Source organism: Haliaeetus leucocephalus, unplaced genomic scaffold (genome assembly GCF_000737465.1).
Source record: "Haliaeetus leucocephalus isolate CR32 unplaced genomic scaffold, Haliaeetus_leucocephalus-4.0 Scaffold395, whole genome shotgun sequence".
Taxonomy (NCBI): Eukaryota; Metazoa; Chordata; class Aves; order Accipitriformes; family Accipitridae; genus Haliaeetus; species Haliaeetus leucocephalus.
Genome location: NW_010972831.1, coordinates 1,974,246 through 1,995,769, shown reverse-complemented (window position 1 = coordinate 1,995,769; position 21,524 = coordinate 1,974,246). Strand labels below are relative to the sequence as shown.

At 59.0% G+C, this 21,524-nt stretch overlaps 3 protein-coding genes across 3 annotated transcripts in view; all 3 read left to right on the top strand.

Annotated features, from left to right (window-relative positions):
• The window catches only part of DTX2 (deltex 2, E3 ubiquitin ligase), a 30,096-nt gene extending 17,758 nt beyond the window's left edge, over positions 1–12,338 (top strand). The window contains exons 3-9 of the mRNA XM_010573536.1: positions 691–822; positions 8,237–8,281; positions 9,252–9,322; positions 9,982–10,140; positions 10,228–10,389; positions 11,092–11,181; positions 11,812–12,338. Of these exons, the coding sequence (XP_010571838.1) occupies positions 691–822; positions 8,237–8,281; positions 9,252–9,322; positions 9,982–10,140; positions 10,228–10,389; positions 11,092–11,181; positions 11,812–12,036 (884 nt within the window). The 3' untranslated portion in view covers positions 12,037–12,338. The remainder of the gene's footprint in view (positions 1–690; positions 823–8,236; positions 8,282–9,251; positions 9,323–9,981; positions 10,141–10,227; positions 10,390–11,091; positions 11,182–11,811) is intronic.
• Positions 12,339–15,625: 3,287 nt separating this feature from the next.
• Positions 15,626–17,541, top strand: UPK3B (uroplakin 3B). Its single transcript, XM_010573906.1, has 7 exons — positions 15,626–15,683; positions 15,952–16,101; positions 16,199–16,418; positions 16,521–16,597; positions 16,814–16,934; positions 17,204–17,323; positions 17,499–17,541. Exons 1-7 carry the CDS (start codon positions 15,626–15,628, stop codon positions 17,539–17,541), a joined length of 789 nt encoding a protein of 262 aa, XP_010572208.1.
• A 400-nt stretch (positions 17,542–17,941) lies between these two features.
• Positions 17,942–19,807, top strand: LOC104835735 (uroplakin-3b-like protein). Its single transcript, XM_010573905.1, has 6 exons — positions 17,942–17,957; positions 18,418–18,561; positions 18,682–18,913; positions 19,004–19,080; positions 19,455–19,584; positions 19,702–19,807. Exons 1-6 carry the CDS (start codon positions 17,942–17,944, stop codon positions 19,805–19,807), a joined length of 705 nt encoding a protein of 234 aa, XP_010572207.1.
• The last annotated feature ends 1,717 nt before the right edge of the window (positions 19,808–21,524 follow it).

The window sequence follows — 21,524 nt, the reverse complement described above, 5'->3', positions numbered from 1 at the left end:
TGGCTGGCATGGGGGAGGGTGAGAATTGCGTTGCGGCTGGGGATGCTAGGAAAAACTGGAGTGCCAAGGAGGAGACAGAGTGGGGTGAACTGGGGGGCTGCCACCACAGTGCTCATCTGGCAGGGGATTGAGTGGGGCAGCTCCAGCCCAGGGTCAGCCCAGCACTGCTGCAGTGTTTGAAGGCAGTTAAGCTGCACTCTGGGGATCGGTTTGGTGCGATGCCTTTGAAACACGTAGCTTTAGGGGGGAGTAGCTGAGCAGGACCTTTAGGGGTTTGGGTGATGCCCTGGATCCTTTAGGCCCCCAGGGTCAGCGTTGCTTCCAGGGCTCCGGTGAGCGGGAGGACTTTGCACCACAGCAGATGCAAAATGCCGGAGGAGCCTTAAAGCTAGGGCAAAGAGGAGGGTCCTGCTCACACACCAGCACAGAGGGTCATGGGCGAGACTTGTGCCCTTATTTCCCTCCTTTAATTTACTGCCTGGGCTCCTCCCTCTGAAAGCCTCTGGATCCTGTCCCTGTGCTGACTCCAACCCTGTTGCCTCTTGGATGTTTTATGTCCTCTGAATCAAGGGCTTGGGTTTTGTTTTATTTTATCTTTTTAAATTTTCTTTGAAAGGGTTTTTTTTTTTTTTAATGAATGTGTTTTCCCCGTTGTTTCCTTCCTGCATGTTGATCTCGTACCCGCTGTAGGCATGACGGCTATTCTGATGTCAGCCGCTGGACTCCCCGTGCACCTCACCTGTGTGCCGCAAGCTGCCAGCACCCATAAAGCCACTAAAAAACACAGCTCAGTTAAGGAGGGGAGGAAAGTGTCCAAGAAAGGTAGTTCCTGCTCAAACTCTGATATTTGCTTCCATCTCCTTCTTTATCTCTCTGCACTTGTTCTGCCTCCCTCCTTTCCTCTTGTCTCTCCCCCCACCCTCTTGGCTCTTCTGATTTGACTGATGATGTTTGTCCCACCAAGGGGAGAAGCAGGATGCGTCTCCTCTGGCCTGGACGGTCTCTGACAGGCTGTAAAACAAGATGATAAAGTAGACCTGGTCCTGTGGTAGGTCTGCTTGTTTCCATCAGTCATTAAAGCTGGAGCAGCCCAGTTGTTCTCTGTGCATGTCAGAGACTCCTGCAGCCTCCCCCATGGTCCGGCTATGCCCTCCTGGGGAGCCCTGGGCGTTCATGTACCACGACCTTCTCTGACTCATTGGTGGGACAAGTCTGAAAGCTGAAGGACCATCAAGGAGAGCATTTAATCTATATGTGCTCTCAAGAGAAGGTTTGCTTGTGAGCCAGGCTTGTCACGGTTGAGTCATGGAATGAGAAGCATCTTCCAGACAAGTGGGCCCCTGAGTCATACAGGGCTTTCTGAGGTCGAATTGCAGAGGATTTGTTCTCTCCACCTCTGTCTGGTGTGGGAGTGGAATGGAGCTCTCTCAGGTGGACGTGCTCTGGCAGGAAGGGCCGGGTTACCCCAGCTCTCCTGCCGAGCTGAGCCACCTCCAGGATAGGGCCTTCATTTCTCCTTGTCATATCTCACTGGCATCCTGCACCCTCACCCTTGCAGAGTCTGTGGGCTCCCAGTTTAGAGCCTGGGTCCCATGTGTGCGTGGCATCCCTGGGACTCTGCGGGGGTAGGTGTGAATCCAGCCTGGTGTAGTTGTAGAAATTGTTTGCCAACCCTGGCACAGGTGTCCTGGGGTGGTCAGAGCCACCACCAAACCTAAGGTGCTTCCCCTTTCAGATAAGCGAAGGGGGGACTAGAGGTGGGGGATGTTCAACGTGGAGATGCTTGTGTTTAAGAAAGAGGGAAGAGCCCTGAGGTGGAGGGGAAGAGGCACCCGGCTGTCTGGGGAGTTTGTTGGTGCCAGTGTTTCTTTCCTTGGAGTCCGTGCTTGATGGGGAAGTGAGGTCCAACCCATCTGAAGCAGGCAGGAAGGGTGGTAGAAGGAAGATAGAAATTAAATGTGGAAGGAGGCATCTTGCAGAAATGCATAATGTAGGGAGCCGGGAGGAGGAGATGCAAACGGCGAGAAGGAGGGAGAGAGCAAATGTGGAGTAGGATGTGTGATAGAGGGGGAGGAGAAAGCAGGGGGCGGCAGGAGAAGCAGCAAAGAACAGGAGGAGCAGAGGAAAATGGGAGGTGAAGGAGAAGAGCTGCATGGAGGTGGGTGGCAGAGGGGCTGGGTGAGGATCTTGCTCCACAGAGTGAGCTGGCAAGGCAGTGGGGTAATGCAGCTCCTGGCACTTCACTCCCGGTGGGGGCAGTGTCCATGCAGCCCCCTGCAGCTGGGGACGAGGGCTGGGTGGTGGGGAAGCCCTGGAAACAGTTCTGAAAGAGCTGCAGAGAGGCCAGGCCCTCCTGCAGAGGCATTGCCTTGTCCCTATCGCTGGAGGAGCCCGAAAAACAGGGCCAGGCCTGCCATTGGTGTTGGTCACCTGCTGCTGGTTAATGACATGAAACTGTATTTAGGGTAAGGTGTGGCCACAAACACACAGCCCTGCTCCTCTGCGGTCCCCCCACCCCGCAGTGCGGCTGGCTTCTCCTCGGCGGGGTCTGTTGGTACCAGGCTCTGCACCGCTCGCAGCATCCAGCCCCTCCCTGGCATGGAGGAGATGCGGGTGCAAGCAACCAGGATGCTCGCAAGGGTGTAGTGTTAATAGGAGGATATGTCTGGTGACTTCTGAGCAAGGTGGGGAGAGCAGCAATGCAGAGCGTGAAACGGGGCGGTGGGGGAGGATGGGACGCGGGCTGGGGGGGTGAGAGCAGCACACACCGTGTTAGGTATCCACCGGGAGAGCAGGGGGGTGGCTGTAGCCGTGCTGGGTGTTACACACCCCATCAGCAGCACCTCTTCCTCCACGAGATGCCGGTTCCTCAGCACTTGCGGCAGCACCCGAGAGCACAAATGTGTTGCCTGCCAGGGCTGCTGAGCCGCCCCTTGGCCAAAGGCTGGGTGTGCTGGGGCAGGGCTGGCACCAGCCTTGGCCCCCGGGGTGTCCGGGCAGCTGGCTCAGCCCCAGGGCTGTGCCCAGTGCCAGCCCGGAGAGCCAGGCTGCCACCTCCCTGCCAGCTCACCGATGCCACCTGCTGGGGCCAGGACACCTCTGGAGGAGCAGAGGGGGGACACCAGCAGGAGGGATGGGACAGTGTCTGGGGATGGGGCACCAAGCAGCTCCTTCTCCCATCTGGCATGGCAGGATTTGTCCCAGCCGTCCTCGCCCTGCTCAGGATATGCTGCAGAGGAGACTTCGCCAGCTCTGCCCTTTTCAGTGCTGGGGTGCCTTTCTACATTTTAGATTGCTGAAATTCCCCCTCATTTTAGAAAGCGGGATCCCCGTTGCTGGGGGCAGGGATGCCAGTCCTGCGGAGTGCATGACTTGTGGGATGAAGAGAGTACTCGGTCCCTCTTAGGAACAGGCTGTGTTTGTACTGCACCCCTCTGGGCTTAGAAGCGTTGCTCTGCAGTGAAAGTACTGAGCCTGACTTACAGCCAGACTGTTCTATTTCCTTTTACAGAGCCTGAAGCTGCCAACAGGCAGGGATGGGCCCGTTTTGTGCCCTGAATTTCTGCATAACGTGCCCTTTGCTCTCCCACACCCTGCTAGGATTTTCCATTATGGAGAGCTCTAGTGAGAGCTGTGCATGCAGGAGCTGGCCCGTCAGTGTGCTGACTACAACCAGCTGGTGCCAAAAGAGGTGGTGGTGGGTGCAGCATACCCCTGCCGAGCCCCTTCTTGCTCCCTCCTGCTGCCGCAAACCCTGGCCCCACACGGGTTGAGGCAGCATCGATGGAATTTCAGCCAGCTTGGTGAATAGCTGGGTTATGTTAAACAAAGGCGCTAATTAGTCAGGACTCGTTAACGTTGTTGCCATTCTGGCAATGACGCCTGCGGTGCAGACGAGTGCTGCGCCGGGGGTGCCGCAGGTCTCGGGGAAACCGTAGTCTCCAGGCAGGCACTGCGCTATCGGTGCTGGCACACGGCCTGGCAGCGTCTGCCGTCCTGACGGAGCCGCGCTGCCTTCCCACCGGCTGGCACGGTGCTGCGCTTCCGCGGGCTGCTGCAGCCGCTGCCTCATGCCAGCACCACTGACTGCGTGCTCGGAGCGAGCCGAGACCCCGCCGGCTATCCGGGAGGGAGGCGAGTGGCTTGTCCGGCTCTCTTCGAGCACTGCCGTGCTGCTCGGGCATGGAGCCAGCCACCACAGGGCTCCCCTGCTTTCCCAGGGCCCTTGGGGGGACTGAAAGGAGGAGGTGGTGGTTTGGGTCTGGTGTGCCACTTGTTACCCTCTCAGCTGATGGGATCGCTGTCCGCTTTTCCCCTGGCTTGGAGGTTTCCCCGCACATCCTCACTGGGATGGGCAGTCACGTGCGGAGTGCTGTGGTACGGAGGGAGAGGAGATAAGCGTGGTTGTCCTTCCCTGACAAGCAGGATAGGATCTGGCTAGGCAAGGGGGGTAATCCCAGCTGACTCTGCTTGCTCCCTGTATGTCTGTCCATCTGCAGCTGGGTCGGCGGACCGTGCCAGCGCCTATGGGATGGGTGGGATAGGAAGCCCCTCGTAGTCGGGGGAGCTCGCTGTTCCCGTGGGTGACCTGCTGAAGGAGACAGGCTGCAATAACAGGGATGCTCTGTGTCATGACCAGAGCAGCCTGGTCACTTGGTTATCCTGCTGAAATGCTAAATGTGGAGAAACCTGTTTTTAACACCAAATCTCCTCTCACCTTCCTGATCTCTGGACAGCCCTCCTGGGGCTTGAGGCCAGTAGGTCCAGCCTTTGCAAATTCAGGGAGCACAGGGCAGAGGTGGTAAGAGTTGGGTGACTGTCCGTGACAATAACTAGAAACAACCTGTGTCTGGCCTGCATAGGGTATCAGAAAGAAGAGTCTGCTGCTAACCATATGGCTCATTTTGGGATACAGAAGGAGGCATGTTACTGCTGCAAGCATTTGGTTGCCGAGCAAGGATTCAAAACACATCTGTTAAATGTTGCCCATGGAAAGCCCTTGCTTCAGCAAGCAACTTACTATCTACAGGGAGGAAGGGGAAGCATTAAAAAAAAAAAAAGTTATTCCTCTCTTTGTAAATGAAAGAATGGTAAACATTCCTTCACATCCCAGATAAATCAATAGCACAGCATTAGGCCAGCTGGTGATAAACGGCATCAGTCAATTCTGCTATTGCATTTTCAATCCACTATTGAATCCAGAAAACTCTGGGGACTGAACAGGCTTTGATGATCCCAAGGGATGGCTAAAACAAAGATTTGCAGGCAAACACTTTTATGGAGCAAATGGTCCAGTAAGGAAGTGATTCATGCGCTGAAGCATATGTGGCTCGTGCCTCCCAGCCGCCTTCTAGCTCCTGCCCTGTGCTGCTGGGATATGGTCTGCCAGATGTGCTGGTCTGCCCAAGGAATAATCTCTCTTCAGAGGCAAGGAAGGCTGTGCAGGCTTCACTGCCCTTGTTGAAACTAAGTTCTTAGCATTAAAAGGCTTCCTTGGGACTGGACATTCAAATACTTGCAGCTGGGGACAGTTTTTTCTAAAGCATCTGGGCTCAACAGCCCTTTCTCTCTCCAGGCAACCTTGGTGAATCTAAATGCATCAGAGCATTATCGCAGCAAAGTGACAGGAACAAATCAGAGATGCCACAATGCAAACCCATCAGGCCATGGTTTCCTAAGGATGGCTGAGGGCTGCATTGCCCTCTTCTGCCTGTCTGATTGCCCCCAGTTCCATCCTAATGCCAGCTGCTGAGGTGGTGTAATGCCATTTGCTTTGCCCAGAATCACTACTGTACCCCACAGACTCTGCAAGAGCTTTCTTGTCCTCACTTTTACCCAGCTCTGCACCAGGATTTTTGTCTCCTTTCATTGATTTGATTTAAATGAGCCTGGCCAGTTCTTGGGCAAGTCATCTCTTTGTTTCTCTGAGCTGCTACAGAGGAAGGAAAGTCAACAGCAAGAGAAATGCACAGCAGGGGCTGCAGGGAAGGAGCGTCCTCCACCATCCTGAATTATGTGAATTGCTCTAAAGCTGCTCAGATCTGCTGTGCAGGTGGGAGCAGGTGAGCTGGGGCATTCTGCCAAGTACTGGGCAGGCATTGCTGCTGGTGTAACACACCCTCTCTGCTCGTTTCCCTCGCTGTCTTCACCACTTTGTCTGCATCTTTTTGGCATTGTTTTCTTCAGCCCATAGCCAGAGGAGACAAGAAGGTCACTTCAAAAAGAGCCACCTGGAAAACACAGTTCAGATGGAGAAGGACTTGGTGGTCTGTCTGGCAGGCAGCATGAGATCCTCAGGAATAAGAACATGGTGGTCATCATGATCGGGTACTCATGCTACTGTGGGTAGCAGCTAGCCCTGCTCACACGGTCGTCTCCAAAACCTGCAGAGCAGAAGAACCTGAAGCCTCTGTCTCCTGTGTGACCATGAAGGTCTCTTGCGGTTGCAAACCGGAGCTTGGTTCCAGCTGCCACGCATGGAAAGTGCCACCCTGTGTTTGCCAGCCTGGGGTGGGGATATCACAGAACACTCAGCTGGGAGGGCTTCAGGCACCATAAATGCTGAGCTCCAACAGTGAGCTGAGACAGTTCAGACTGATCGCATCCCCTCGTGACTCGTTCCTGGCTGGCAGCTCTTGGTCCACTGTGTGCAAGCAAGGTCCCAGCAGAGAGGATTCCTGGACCCATTCCTCTCCTTTGGAAAAGACAACACAAGGAGCTGTGTTCCCTGTGAGATCTGGTGATGAGGCCTTGAAGCAGCTCCTGGCACTGCTGAGCTCTTGGCCTGAGAGCTGGAAGGCTGAGGCTTGCCCAGGTTCCTGTTTGTCTCCTGCTCTTCTTGTGGCAGTTCTTGGAAATGCTTTTCCAGGGGATTTTGACATGCCCCTGAAGTGGAAAACACCTGCTTCCATGTTGCTTTTTGGCTTAATGCTTGTTTTATCCTGTTACCACCTTCCTGGCTGGGGGTCTGTAGAGGGTGATCCTCACAGCCCTGCTCTGCCTGAGAAGTCACGCATCTCTCCTTCTGCCCAGCACTGGCACGTTGGAGGGAGCATCCCTTCACCTCCTGGGCTCCTTGTCTTGCTCTGTGTGCTCAGTCATCCCTTCCTCCTGCTACCGGTGCCAGAAATCATGTGTTTCAGAATGGCCAGGAATCCCCTTCTGAAAATAACTCATCTTAATGACTGTGTTTTCATTTATGAGAGTCCAACTCCCAGTTCATCAGTCTTCCTTAGCTAAATGATTTTTCCACCCACGTTAGTGTTCTGCCTCACTCTCTTCTGTTGCCCCAAGTTAGCTTGTCTGCAGTGAAAAGGCATCTTTTCCCTGGTTGCATCTCACCCAGCTGTCTGTGCTGCAGGGTGACCAAGTGCTCTCTGTCAAGGTGCCCCCACAGCACTAGCCGCTTGCAGAGCTGGCGTTCAGGGGAATGAGGGGCTCCTATGTGATACAGGATCTGTGCCATCCAGGTCGTTGCCTGTTTAATGACACCTGTGGCGTGTGAGTAGTCCTTCCCTTCTGCTTCACCATGTTTGCCTCTATCATGGAAAGTAGCTATCTAGAAAATAGCACCTACCCCTTCCTGCTGGTGACAGATTTTGCTTTTTTGGGGTGGCAAAACAGCTCGTTGCTGGCTCCAGTGTGGCTATCTCTTGATGCCCAGCTTTTTCAACCACAGAGGCAATGCTTGTGAACCCTCCATCTTCTTTGGAAGCACTACAGTGAGGGGGAGAGGTGGAGAGAGGGCTGAAGGTGTGTCATGCAGGTACAGCTACAGCTCTGATGCCCAGCTGTTGCACGTGGTGATGCTCTGTGTCCGCCTGGGAGCATGGAGTTTGGAGCAGCAGTACTCTCTGTGCTAAAGCACAGTCAATGTCCTACAGTGGCTTAGAAACGACCTTAAGAGCAAAGCTCTTTGGGGTAGTGAGGGAGTACAACTCCCTTGTGAGGCTCTGGGGTGTTGGGCACAGATGCTTGTGGCCTGTCTTGCTGCTGTTAGCATTTCCTTTGCTCCCCGCTCTCCATCCCGGCCAGTCAGGGCCGGGATGGAGAACGGCAAAGGAAGAGCTACACCTTTGCCAGCCTGTTTGGCACAGCACTGCTTTCCCCTGATCTCCCCCAGAAGCAGATTGAGGAAGGAAGGGCCAGGTTTCCCCCAGGCCAAGTGACAGATCTCTGTATTGCCTCCTGCCAGGTGGAGTCATAAAGTCACTTGTGCAAATGTTTCCTTTCCTAGGCTGGTGGAAGAGCCTGGCAGCCTCCGTGACAGGCCTGATGACCGGTAAGGAGCTCAACTCCTCTCACCCGGGGCTGGGCGCCGTGCGGAGGCGTGCGATGCTCACTGGCTTAAGCCAAGCCTTGCTGGGCAGCTCAAAAAGGATGGACTGGGAGTTGAGGTGCCTGCCGATGCTCCCAGCAGTAACTGGTTCCAGGTTGTGTGATGTTTGTTGCTTAATCCCATAACACCTCCCAGGGGACTGGTCTGCCATTGCTGGTGGGCTGCTCGGGTGCCCGTGCCTGGGTGGATGGGGACCAGGGACTCTGTTTAGGAAAATGCAAAGATATCGGTGCCATGTGCTGCAAATAGGGTACCTGTTAGAAAGCTGGTTTGTTTTATATACCCTGTAACTTGCACTGTGTCTTGCTGGATATGAGTACGTGGAAGCTCAAGAGAGAGGACACTGTTTTGTGTTAAGGATGTGAGGCTCGTTCTGCCGTACTCGAAAGAGGACCTGAAGCTTAGTGTATTGTTGGGTCTCCTTGTCAGGTGCCAGCTGGGGCTATGTGGGAATGCCTTTTCTCCTTTGACAACACAGATGATGTAATCATCTCTCCCACAGAGACCATAGCGTCCTTGGGTTGAGTTTGATCTTAGCTGGCCTCTGGTATGCACAAAGAAAGTCCACCTGGGACCCGGCTGGTGTCATCTGGGGTACGTGGGGAGAACTGGAGTGCAGCAGCTGCAGGCAGACCCTAAGTGTATGGCACAGGGCACCAACATCTGGCAGTGGGTTCTCCCATCTGCAGCACTCATGGTCCGAGTGGTAGTCATTTCTGATAGCAAAGCCTTTGCAGGGTGTGTAGGGATCAGTTGGAGCAGCCTCTTCTCCCCCTCTAACCCTACCTTTCTCCTTGGCGTCCTGGCCAGTGACTTGCTTGTCTGCCTTCTCTCTAGCTCACCCTGCACGTGCCCATCATATCTCATGTCGTGTCTGATTTCTTCTGTTTTTCTCATCTCTCTCCTTGTGCAGCAACACCAACCGAGCCAGAAGCAGTGGTGAAGAAGTACCTGGAAGAGCTGAAGGGCACTCCTGCTGACGAGGTGAGAGGACAGTGAAGCAACCCTGGCTTGCCCAGTGGCCTGTTCACTGGGGTGCTGTGAAAATCATGGTGATGCCTGAGGACCATCCTTCCTTGGGCATCCTATGTGGTAGATACTGCTGCTTGCAGTGGCACTGTTGACGCTAGATGGAGAGGCTTCAGCACTGCTTGAAGCCCACATGTGATAACTGGTGACTTGTCCTCATCAGAGGACTGTGACGGAGAACGCACGGTGTGGGTTGAATAGCTAAGCCTGGCAATGCCTCCCCATTTCCCTTGGAGCTGGCTGCAGGGCCTGGGGTGGAGGGAGGGAGTTTGGCTTTGGTCTCTTCTCAATGCTCATAGAGGTCGAAACTACAGAGATCAAAACCCTGCACTGGAGCTGCTCTGTAGAGGAGCAGGACATAACCATACTCAGTTCTCACTCATCCCCTCTGACTGATGGCAGCTCTCTTCCTGTGCTGTCCAGGAGGTGGTGGAGTGGGGCAATACCAGCCAAATAAGGAAACCTGTCTCTGCCCTTAAACCTCAAAGGAAGGGATTAAAGTTGAAGGCAAACCTTCCTGAAGCATCTTGATCGCTTCCTTGGTGGGTCAGTCATTATGATCAGCCTATGCTTGCACTACACGGTGGTTTTCTCCTTTCTGTCTTGGACTCTAGGACTGTATCATCTGCATGGAGAAGCTGTCCTCCCCCTCAGGTTACAGCGATGCATGCGAGTGCAGCACAATCAAGCCAGAGACAGTTGGTCGTCTGACAAACTGCCAGCACTCCTTCCACATGCTCTGCATGCTGGCCATGTACTCCAACGGGAACAAGGTATCAAGCTGGCCCATCCCCACCAGGTTCCTTGTGCCCAGGTGACTCAGCTGTGGAGCTCTGATGCCTGCTTCTCTCTCCTTGCAGGATGGGAGTTTGCAGTGCCCCTCTTGTAAAACCATCTACGGAGAGAAAACTGGTACTCAGCCCAAAGGGAAGATGGAGGTCTCCACTTTCCCCCAGTCCCTCCCTGGCCACAAGGACTGTGGGACAATCCAGATTGTGTATCACATCAGCAGAGGCATTCAGGTGAGTGCACAGCATGCTCGCAGGTACGGCTGCTGCCAAGATAGCACAAACTGCGAGACCCTCCCAGAAGGTATTGGGATCCAGTACAGTATCTGCTGGCAGCCCATCACTGAGCAGCCTAAGGTGCCTTAAGCCAGCAGCTGCACTGGCTGCTCTTCAATGTATGAGTGACTTGGGTCTCCTCCATGAAAGATCTTTTCCCACTTTGAGAGTGGGCCCAGGGTCTACAACAGCCTTTCATCTGCAGTGAAGACTAATGTCTGCATGAAGCAGGGAGGAGACTTGGCCCATGCTCACAAGGTGGGAGAGATCCCAATGTCTGGTTTCACATCCCACATCTGAGGTTTCAGTGGTTGCAGTGAGCTTGCAAAGGTTTGAGCTGGGTGGTCTTTTTAGGGTGGCATCAGACCACGTGGAAAAAGCTTTGGTTTGGGGCTGTCTCCCACCAGAATTTAAGTAATCTGAAGAGCTGGCTTTGTATCCCAGCACGAGACCGCTCTTGGAGGACCCATAATACTCATATGTCCCATAAGAACAGGTCAGATACCTCATACTCATCATCAGCAATACCTTGCTCCTTTTACGTGGAAGAGCTGGTTCCATGTCAAATCCTGCTGCTGATCCTAAATCCTGCTGCTGAGGGATTGTCCAACTCATATGAAGATAGACGTGCCCATGCCAAATACGTCTCATCTTTTGCAGGGCCCTGAGCACCCCAACCCTGGGATGCCATACACAGCAAGAGGCTTTCCTCGCTATTGTTATCTACCAGACAATGAGAAGGGCAGAAAGGTAAGGTATCACACCCTGATAACACGACCCTTCTCAGGTTGTCCCTTGGCCCTGTGTTGGTGGATCAGCCCAACAGGGTTGCTTTTGGGAGCTGTCCCCATGATGCTAACCAGCTATTCTTGGTAGTTGTCCATGCTGTTTGTTCCTTACGTGTATTTGTAATCCCTCTGCCCATGAAGATCTTTGGTGCTTCTTCACAGCTTTAACTGTGAAGACTTGTTCTCCTTCATCCTTTTATTAAACAAAAGCCCATCTGATCTTTTGGGAAGACACTCCTGGCCTGTCTTGGGTTATGCAGTTACAACGGTTTGCACTGAGAACTGCTGAGCTTGGAAAGTCCAGCTGCTGGCTCTTCCAATCCCTGTTTCCTCTGGTTGGGTGTGTTTGCCTCAACTCATGCTGGTATTTTTCAAGTCCTGGAAGACCAGCATGTGTAGGGAATGGTCCTTCTCATCAGGGGAATCAGATGGGTAACTAGGAGGTGAGGAAGATCCCTTCTGATGCTGGGATCTTTGGTTTCCTCCTGCTACAGCAGGGATTTAAGTTGTCAAGCTTCTGGCAAGCTGCTTTCATGGCTCAAGTCTCCTAGCTGCTGAAGGCCAGCTTTGGTTTTTCTCTTTCCACCTCCAGGTCCTGGAGCTCCTGAGGGTGGCTTGGAAGAGACGCCTGATTTTCACAGTGGGCACCTCCAGCACAACCGGTGAGAGCAACACAGTGGTGTGGAATGAGATCCACCACAAGACCGAGATGGACACAAACCTGAGTGGCCATGGCTACCCTGACCCCAACTACCTGGACAATGTGCTGGCGGAGCTGGCCGCGCAGGGTGTCACCGAGGACTGCCTGAGACAATGAGCTGGGATGGGGTCCCGGCTGTGCCGTGCACGCGTCGGGGAGCCCACCTAGTGCACTTATTCCTGTTGCCTTAAGTTCCTGTGTCTGACCGCCTGTCACACTGAGCAATAACACTGTACTGCGGAAACCCTGCCTGCTCTTCACAGTGTCTTTTTTGGGAGGAAAGGATATTTTTGTAGAAATTGTGCTTGCATCTCTGGGTGGGGTTGATGGCTGCAGCCAAGACCAGCTGGGACAGTGGTCCTGAGGTGACAGATCCCCTTGTGAAGGGAGGACCTTGTCCTAGTAACGCTTGGGGACAGGATGGGGAGAGGAGAGCATCTCATTCCTGCTAGACCATGTGGAAAGCAAACCAAGGCCTCCCTCTGGCACACAGCAGCTCCCCGTCTCTGAGGCACCTCTTAGAGCGAAGCCTCCTCCCTCCTGCCCCTGTATCTCTGCTTGGTTGTAATAAACACTTCATTTCCACAGCGAGTCGCTGCTTTGCCTTCAAGCTGCCTGATGGCTTGGGGTGCCTCCCCTCTCGGTGGCCCTCTCTGGGGGACCAGCCTGCTCCACAGAGCTGGGGACACTCGATCCAGCCAGGAGAAAGGAGGGAAAGCTCAGCTCTGCTGGAGGGACACAAATCTCTGCAGGGGCAGGACACGGAGCGCTGATCCCAGGGGTCAGGGATTGCAGCCTGCCAGCGCTTCGCCCACGGGAGCCTGGTAGTCTGTGGGCACGGTGCCGGCAGAGGTGACCGGGCAGTGTCCGTCCTGGGGGAAGTCGCAACCCCCTGCTCTTGCTGTGAGCTGCCATCCTCTCTGAAGCCCTTCGGGCAGGACCTGCCCCTTTTTTCCCCTTCTCTCAGGTGAAATGGCAGCAGTTTGGGGCTGTTGGTGCCCGGTGAAGGCTCTGTAGGGAGGAGGCTGTTGTGCTTTGTGCTGCTGCTGCTGCAGGGAGTGCTGGTGCCACCAGGCGGTGACAGGCCACCTTCCTCCCCGGCTCTGCTGCCAGCTGGGCAGTGGTGGCAGCGATGCAGGGATGCTCTCCGGGTGGGAGCACAGTCCCTGCACCATGAACTCTGCCTGTTATGAGTGCTAGCACCTTGCTGAGGGGATATTGCCTCAATCCTGGTGGCCTTGCTGTACGTTGTCCCCAGGCTTCTTGTCACCTGGTAGCTGAAGCTCTTTTTAAGAGCTGTTTCTTGCTGTTCCCCTCCCTGTGGCCACCAGCTGCAAGTCCCTGGAGCTCTGCCCACATTAAATCCCTTTGGCACACCTGACGCCCTGGTGCCATCTGCCATTTTACCTCCTTCCTGGGAGATCTGGGACATGGCCATGCTCTGTGGTAGCTCTGTCTTGGCATCCTCCTGGGACCAGCATGTCCTGGACCAGCAGAGGGGCGGTTTTGTCGTGCCAATATACAAACAAAAGGATTTTCAGAGCTGTCAAGGGCTGGAGCTTTCCCCGGCGTCTATCTTGTGCTTGCAGCCTCCTGGTTACTCTCTTGCTGCAGGCTCTAGGGAGAAGACCCTCAAACATCCAGGGAAGTTTGGGGATGCTGCAAGAATGGAAGCTGCTTGGGTGGAGCAGGTATGTGTCTGTGCGTTGCTGAGCTCTACGAAAATGGGCTGTGTCTGCTCCTCTCCCGCCCTGGTTGCGAAAGGAAGGTTTTGAGTTTAAACCTCAGCTTTGTATCCCCAGATCATGTTCTTCCAGCAATCGAAACAATTGAAGCAAAAATTGAGCAGGGTTCACCCAGCCCTGTACAAAGCAAGAATTTCCTGCTGAGCGTTGCCCAAGGCATCTTTGGCAGATGCTCATGTGTGTGAATCAGCTCCAGCCTCCCTGTGTCTGGGCTGGTCCAGGGCTGGGGCACTGCGGCGTGAGCTGGCCAGGCTCAGCGCCTCATCCCTGCCTGTCACGTCCTCTGCCACGAGGACATGAGACATCTCCTAAAATCCTGGCCGTGTCCATGCTGAGCCTGAGACGGCTTAGCCCCTGCGGCAGGGGGATGCAGGCAGCAAAGGGGTGGAAAGCAGCAGAGCCCGGTGCTCGGGCACTGCTGCACAGGGGGATGCTTTGAAGTCGGTTCCCTCTCTGCCCTGGGGCAGCGGTAGCAGCGTGGGGCAAAAGCATGACTGCGATGCCGTGGTGCCGGTTGGAGCCGGGAGGGGACAGGGCCTAAAATAAGTGCTTAATAACGCTACTGGACGGGTCTGACCAAAAGATTTGGGTCCCCCTGGCCCTGGCTGGAGACCCAGGGTGGGGGTTTCTCCCTTCCCCCTGCAGCGCAAGCCTGTTTGCAGCGGGGTGGTTATTATTAGCCGAGCCTTGACCCCGCAGGTATGCTGGCCCCGTGTCCCAGTAGCGGGTACCGGCAGCTGAAACTGTGACTCACTGTCCCCCTGTGTCATCCTGCCTCCCTCACCCGGCCGCTGGCATCCCGCCGGGCAGCGGGAAGGAGGGCTCTGGGGTGGCAGATGGGGGGCTGGCGTATCCCTGTGGGCATCTGTGGACCCCAGGGCAGGTATTGCTGGGTTGGAAGAGGGGAATAAGGCAGGGAGGGGAGGAGGGATGGAGGCTGCAGCTGCGCCTGATTTTCCCCTTTGCAGCTGGACTGTGTAATCTTTGAATGCCCCATTTCCACTTAATCTGAAGTTGCCGTCCCGGCCTCTTCGGGAAGGGGGGGAAGTCCCCTCCCATGCAGGAATGGGCAGCCGCTGCCCTTGGCAAACACCGGAGAAGGAGCACTCGAATCCCTCTGCGTGGAGAGCAGCTGGCGGGGGGGTGCAGCGGTGGGGGGCTCCCAAGCTGTGGGGCAGCTCCCATTCTAGGGTCACTGAGCCTGGCCCCCTCCCGAGGGCTTGGGGACCCTTTCCCCAGGGAGGGGGACCGTGGCCCGGCCCCGCTGCCAGCGAGGGGGAAGGATGGATGGGGAAATGTCAGCATTGGGTGGGCCTGGAGTTTGGGCACCTCCGTGCCCCTGGTGCTGGGTGGGACCATTTGCCTTAAACACTTGAGGATTTGGGTGAGTTCAGGGTGTGATGGCTCAGGAGCGCTTCCCTGCCCTTGGGGCAAGGCTGGCTGCATCCAAAACCAGCCGGGCATGGGCTCACCCCTCGCACTGGCTCCGGGGGCCAGGTGGGCACGAGGCATCCGCAGGGAGTCAAGTCTTGGTGGGGTGAATGGGGGTGCGGGACAACTTACCTAGCTGCCCCCATATCCCCGACAAAGACTTTGGCTCCTGCCAACCCATCCTTGACGCGGCTCCAGTCTCCTCTGTGCCTCAGTTTACCCTTTCACATCGCAGGCTTGTGCCCTGCATCCTTCCAGCCCGCTCTGGTGTCTCAGCTCTGGGCTCCAGTGGGGCGGCTCACCGGGGGGGTTTGGGACCAGCTGGTGAGCCGAGACGTGCAGCCAGCCCCCTTTGCCCGTGGGGTCTTGCCGGGCCGGCAGAGCCGGTGCAGGAATGTAGGGCTGGGAGGGTCTGGCACCTCGGAACAGGCGGTCCCTGCGGTGGGGGCTCACGGGGCGGTTCGTCCCCTCGGCAGTGGGACGGGGTGAGCGGAGCGGGGCAGCGCGTCCAGCCCCACCGGGACGACACCATGGAGCTGCCACGGGTGCTGCTGGCGCTGGCTGGGACGGGAGCAGCCGCGGGCCTGGGTGACTCCCCTGGGGGGACGGGGGGCTCAGTGGGGCTGCGAGGTGTTTTCCCCGTGTTTGTGCCAGGGAGGGGGTTATGAGGCCGGGCATGGCTGGGGGGTCCCCACACCAGTGCTGTCCCCTGGTGCTGGCACCGCTGGCACCCCGTGAGCCCCCGCTGTGCCAGCACTGGCGTTCGTGGAGCGTAGTATGGATGCGGGCTGTGGTCAGGCTCTTACTGAGCGGTGCGGAGCACGGGGTCCCCCCCACTCACCGCCGGCTCCCCCAGCCCTGCTGCCCTACGTGCCCCGCGTGCCCCCCGCAGCGCTGCCGGGGAAGCTCACCGCAACCACCTTCGCGCTGGAGAGGCCCTGCTGCGTCTTCGACCGGCACGCCAACGCCTCCGACGCCGTCTGGCTGGTGGTGGCTTTCGCCAACGGTGAGCGCCTGCTGGTCCGGCACGTGCTCCCCGCCTTGGCGGGGGGACGTGGGGGACCCTCGCCGCAGCTGCTCACCCCCCCATCTGTGCCGCACAGCCTCGGACGCCTTCAGAAACCCTCCATCCCGGGCTGACGTGCCCCTGTACGAGCGGCTGCCCGCCGCCCGCTCCTATATGACGCTGGAGACGCCAGCGGCCGCGTACGCCTGCTCAGCACCGAGCCCAGCCATCCTGAGGGTTGGGGACGACACGGCATGTGGGGACCAGGGTGGCTGGGACCCCTGCAACGGGCCCCTGCCCTCCCCGGGGCCCTACAGGTAAGGCCAGAGGGACGGATCCCCCCAGGTCCCAGCTGGGGTAATTCCCCACCCAGGGTGTGCTCATCCCCCACCGGTGTCACCGCCGTACCCGTCCCGCAGGGTGAAGTTCCTGGTGATGGGCTGCCAGGGCCCCAAAGCAGAGACGAGGTGGTCCGACCCCATCCTCCTGCGGAGAGGTACCGGCGGCACTGCCGTCCCCCCGCGAGTCCCCTGCACTCGCCCGGATGGGGTGCCGGCACGTGGCACGGTATTGGCCCTATGCCGTCACCCCAAAACCCAGAGGGGAGAAGCGGTCCTCGATCTCCCCCGGCCACCCTATCCCTCCCCTTTCCATCGCACCATCCCCGAGCCCCCCGTGTCCCCCCCATATCCCTCATCCCGCCTCCTTCCAGCCGGCAGCCCCAGCACCATCGACCTCGCGCCCGCGCGCCGCGACAGCGACGCGGTCGTCATCGCCTCCATCCTCGCCAGCCTGGGCACCGTGCTGGCCGTGGCAGTGCTCGGCGCCGTGGGGTACGGCGGCTGCGCCGAGATGCGCTCGGGGTGGGGGGACCCGTCCATGGGGCGCCCTGGGAGAACACCCCCTCCTCGGCCCCATCAGCAAAGAGATGGAGCTATGGAGATGTGTTGAAGATTTAAAAAGCTTTTTTTTTTTTTTGCTTAAATCAGGGGTTTGTCACAGTTTGGCGAGGAGAAAGGGCCCCTCGGCGGTGGTCGGTGCAGGGGGGGCCGGCAGAGCCCCGCGGGCCCCGCCTGACGCCTCTGCTTGTCTCTCCCTGCAGCACCGAGGCGTGGAGGTCCCTGTGTCGCCGGGATTCGGGAACCAGCACCTTCTCCCACAGGTCCTACAGGACCCACCACATCCCCCCGGCCCTGCCCCAACCCCTGCCCCCCGGCTGCAGGTGCAGCCCCCCGGGGCTGGGGTGCTTTGCCCCCCGGCCTCCCGGTCCCTGTCCTGCTGAGTAAACTCTCACTTTACATCTACATCTGCCTCCTCCTTGCCTGGCTGTGGGACGATGCACCCCCTCCTCTGCCTGCCACCCTGCTCACGCACCAGCTTGGTGCTGTGTTTACCAGGCTCCCGATATCGGCCACGAAGCGCTGGACCTGCGGCGGATAGGGGCACCGGGTCTCCCCCAAAACCGCCCAGGGCCTCGGCTTGGCGGCATTTGGTAACAGGGAGGCCACATGCTGGCACCGGTGGGGTCTGCGGGGACCCCCGAGGTGGGCATCACCCTGGGGTGGCACTCTCTGCCCCATTGCCTGGGTGAGGATTGTTGCCCGCCAGCGTCACGAGCGTGGCAGTTCTCAGTACGCCTCCCGGGCAGGCAGTCAGGCATAGGAAATGCTCCCTGGGGAAACAAGCCCAACCTGTTTGCCACGGGGCTGGCGCAGGAATGTGGGCGGTTGGCGGCCACAGGTAGGTTCCCCGCAAGGACGCAGAACCCGGCCACCCGCACTCCCTCCCTTGGCATCCAGGCGCCCGCACCATGTTCCTGCTGCTTCTCCCGCTCCTAGCGATGGCCCACGGCCTGGGTGAGTCCGCCAACGCCGCCGGGCTGGACTGGGGGTCCCCGCTGTCCCCTGTTTGCGGGGGTTGTCCCCGGAGCCTGGAGGTGCAGGGCAGCTGATGCCCCCCTGCTGTTCTGGGTGTCACCCCTAGCTAGCATCCCTGGTGTCACCTTCCTGGGACTGCTGGTACAGCGTGGGGTCCTCTGGGGGGGTCTCGCAGGGGTGTCCCTCCCTGGGTGGTGGCACGGGGGTGTCTTCACTTCCGCTTCTCGTGAAACACGTCATGTCTGAGGCAAAATGCGGGGGCAGGAGGGGAGCGGGGGCCTCGCAGCGGGGACCGTGGGGTTCGGCTCCCTCCTGTCCCTGTCTCCACGCCGAGCCCCCAGTACTGCTGCAGCCGGACGGAGCCACGGGTCCGGGGACTGCAGCGGGGGTCTCGCACCCCTCCACTGCACATCTCCCCCCTCTTGGCTTCTCACCGCAGACGTGCGCCCATACAAACCCAAACTGAGCACGGCCAGCCTGGGGGGCCTGACGACCAGTTCCACCTTCACACTGGAGCAGCCCCGCTGCGTCTTCAACCTGCAAGAAGACGTCGTCATCTGGCTGGTGGTGGCCGTCCCCAAGGGTAGGTGGGATGCGGCGAGGCCCCGGGGGGAGCAGCCCCGGGCAGGGGTGTGCTCAGGGCTCCCCGTGCCCCCCCAACCCACCCCGGGGTCCCTCCTCATCCCTGTCCTTGTCCCTGCAGCCGTCCCCAGCTTCAACAACAGCGTGATGCCGGGGTCCCCCAAGACAGCGTTCCAGAAGTTCCCCACCAGCGTCTTCGCCTACATGACCCTCAACACCACCCTCCTCAACTACCCCTGCCACAAACCCCCCAGGGAGATCACGGTGCTGCGCGTCGGCAGTGAGACCAGCTGCGCCAAGGATAACACGAGACCCACCTGCAACGGCCCCCTGCCTGGTCCTGGGCCCTACCAGTGAGCCTGCCTATGGGGACATGCCCCCCACCCCTGCCGGCAGCCCCCCCCGGCTCGCGGGACCGTGGCCAACCTCCCTTCCCACCACAGGGTGAAGTTTCTCGCCTTGAATGATTCCAACCCTGTGGCTGAGACAGCCTGGTCGGACCCCATCACCCTGAGGACAGGTACCGCTGCCGGGGTGCTTGTCCTGCCCGTCGCATCATCCCGCAGCCATCGGGTGTTGGGGGGGTGCGGGGTGGTCCCGGGGGCCTGCACGCTGAGCACCAGCGGCTCAGGGCATAGCGCTGCTGCGAGCAGCCGGGGAAACTGAGGCAGGGTGCTGCTGCAGGTCCTGCTGGGGTATGATGGCACCGTGCGACGGCACGTTGTGTTTGCACGCTGCAATTGCACGTTGCATTTGCACACTGGCATTGCATGTTGTACTTGCGCTGTGCAATTGCACGCTGCGATCTCCCACGAACGCACTGTGCCCCAGCCGGGCCCCCTGCGCTGCCTCGGGGTGCACGTGCCCCTCTCTCCCCTCCTGCTCTCTCCCCAGCCCGGCAGCTCAGCAGCATCCCCACCACGGGCAGCGGGCGCAGCGCCGGCATGATCGCCCTCACCTCCATCCTCTCCATCCTCTTCGCCATCCTGCTGGCCAGCCTGGTGGCCATGCTGGTCTTCTGTGGGTGAGTGCCACCCGGGAGCCACGATGGGTGCTAGGGACGTGGGACCTGGGTCAGAGGGTGACACTGGCACCCCACAGCCCCCCCCCTCCTCCCTCACCTCCCCCCTTCCCTCCCCAGCTCAAACGCTTACAGCGGCAGCAGCAGCTTCAGCAAACCGGAGGCGGTGACGGTGCAGCGGTACAACACCCACCATGTCTACAACCAGCCAGCCGCCCGGCTCTGAGCCCCCGTCGCGGCCACACGCAGCCTCCCCCCCTGCTCCCGCCGGCCCGCGCACCCTCGGGTGCCCTCGCGATTGCGCCACCGGTGTCGGTGGCACGACGCCTGCCGCCGTGGGGGCACGGCCAGAGCTGCCCTGTGGACCGGGGCCCCGGGGAGCCACGATGGAGCGGGAGATTAAAGGCCTTTCCGCATGCTTTGCGCCCGGTCTCTGCCTCCTGTTTGTGCCCCCCCCCCGGGAATGGCACCCACCGAAACCTCGCCGCCTCCCGCAGCCCCCGGAAAAAGCCCCGTGCCCCCGTCCCCGTGCCCCCACGCAGGGCTCTGAGCCCCATCCCTGGGTGGGGGATGACTGCCGCCCAGGGCAGGATGCGGCCAGGGATGCTGTGGAGTGGGAGAAGCATTTTCACACCCAGCTTGGGGCACCTGTGCCCACTTTGAACGGGGAAAAGTCCCCCGGAGTGCGAGGCAGCGAGGGGAGCCTGACCCCCCCTCCACAGCCCCGACGCTGGGGTGAGGGACACAGAAATGTCCCCAGGAGTGGGTGGCGGGGTATAGGGGGGGTGTTTTTCCCTGTTCCCATCACCCCACAGCGATTTCTCCCTGCCCCAAACCTGGAGGAGGGTTTCCCCCAGGCAGAGCTGGCCCAATCCTGCCCAGGTGCTGCTGATGTTCCCTCGCTAGCCACGAGATGGCAAGAGGGAACCGGCAGCCCGGGGCCTGATCCTGCACCGGGGTGTGGGTCCCTGATCCCGCACTGGGGGGGGGAGTGGGCTATGGCGGGCCTGATCCAGCATTCTTGATCCTGTACCAGGGTGTGGGTCCCCGATCCTCCCCGGGGGATGTGGGGCATGATCCTGCCCCGGGGGTCGTTGGTGCCCTGATCCTGCAGCCTGGGCAGGATGAGACCCCACTGGTGCCGAGGACAAGCAGGCCAGAGAGCACCGCAGGGTGGCCGTGCCCCCCTTTGAGCGCGGTCAGGGTGGGTATGCGTATATATATGTCATACACATATATTAAAAAAACCCCAACTATTTTTTCCGTAGGTGCCGTGCAAAGGGCAGCATCACATTTATACCTGATCCATGGTCACAGCACCCTTACTGGGGTGCCCTTACGCTGCCCGGGGGGGTGTTAGCAACTTGTCCTGCCCCCCCGCTCCGGCATGCTGCCGCTGCCAGGAGCTGGCCTCCATGGAGCCCAGCCAAGGAAAATCAAGCAAATCCTGCGATTAACCCCTGCGGAGATCAGCCCGGCCGCAGCGAAGCGACGGTTTCATCCAGCAAACGCGGGTCCCCTCCGTCCTACCCCGTCCCTGGACACAAAACACCCGTTTCACCCGCAAAGCGGCTTCGAGCGGCTGGGGGGGGGGGGGCTGTCCCTTGTCACGCCGGCGTTGCCGGAGGTGGGACATGCGGCCCCGGCCGCGTGCGGGGCCGGAGGCGGCACATGGGGAGGTGCGAGCGACGGTGACAGGCGACTGCGCCTCGTCCCCCTGTCCCCCGGTGCGGGGGAGGCAGAGGGGCAGCCTGTCCCCGTAGTGTCCCCGTGGTGTCCCCGCGGTGTCCCCGCGGCGGCCGGGCGCAAATGCCAAGGTCCGGCGGCGTCTGCCGGCCCTGAGCCCCGGCTTTGGGTGCCGGGCGAGTCCTCCAGCCGAGGCAGGTCCCGAAAGGGGGGTCCCCTGTCCCCCCTCCTGTATTTATGGCACCGAGCCCCCCCCC

Bases quoted from the DNA above. Each gene is read 5' to 3' on its own strand.
- UPK3B (XM_010573906.1), top strand. From the start codon at position 15,626: ATGGAGCTGCCACGGGTGCTGCTGGCGCTGGCTGGGACGGGAGCAGCC. The intron at 15,684-15,951 runs GTGACTCCCCTG...CGGCTCCCCCAG, and splicing joins GGGAGCAGCCGCGGGCCTGG to CCCTGCTGCCCTACGTGCCC. The intron at 16,935-17,203 runs GTACGGCGGCTG...CTCTCCCTGCAG, and splicing joins GCAGTGCTCGGCGCCGTGGG to CACCGAGGCGTGGAGGTCCC.
- LOC104835735 (XM_010573905.1), top strand. The intron at 18,562-18,681 runs GTAGGTGGGATG...TTGTCCCTGCAG, and splicing joins GGTGGTGGCCGTCCCCAAGG to CCGTCCCCAGCTTCAACAAC. The intron at 19,081-19,454 runs GTACCGCTGCCG...CTCTCTCCCCAG, and splicing joins CCCCATCACCCTGAGGACAG to CCCGGCAGCTCAGCAGCATC.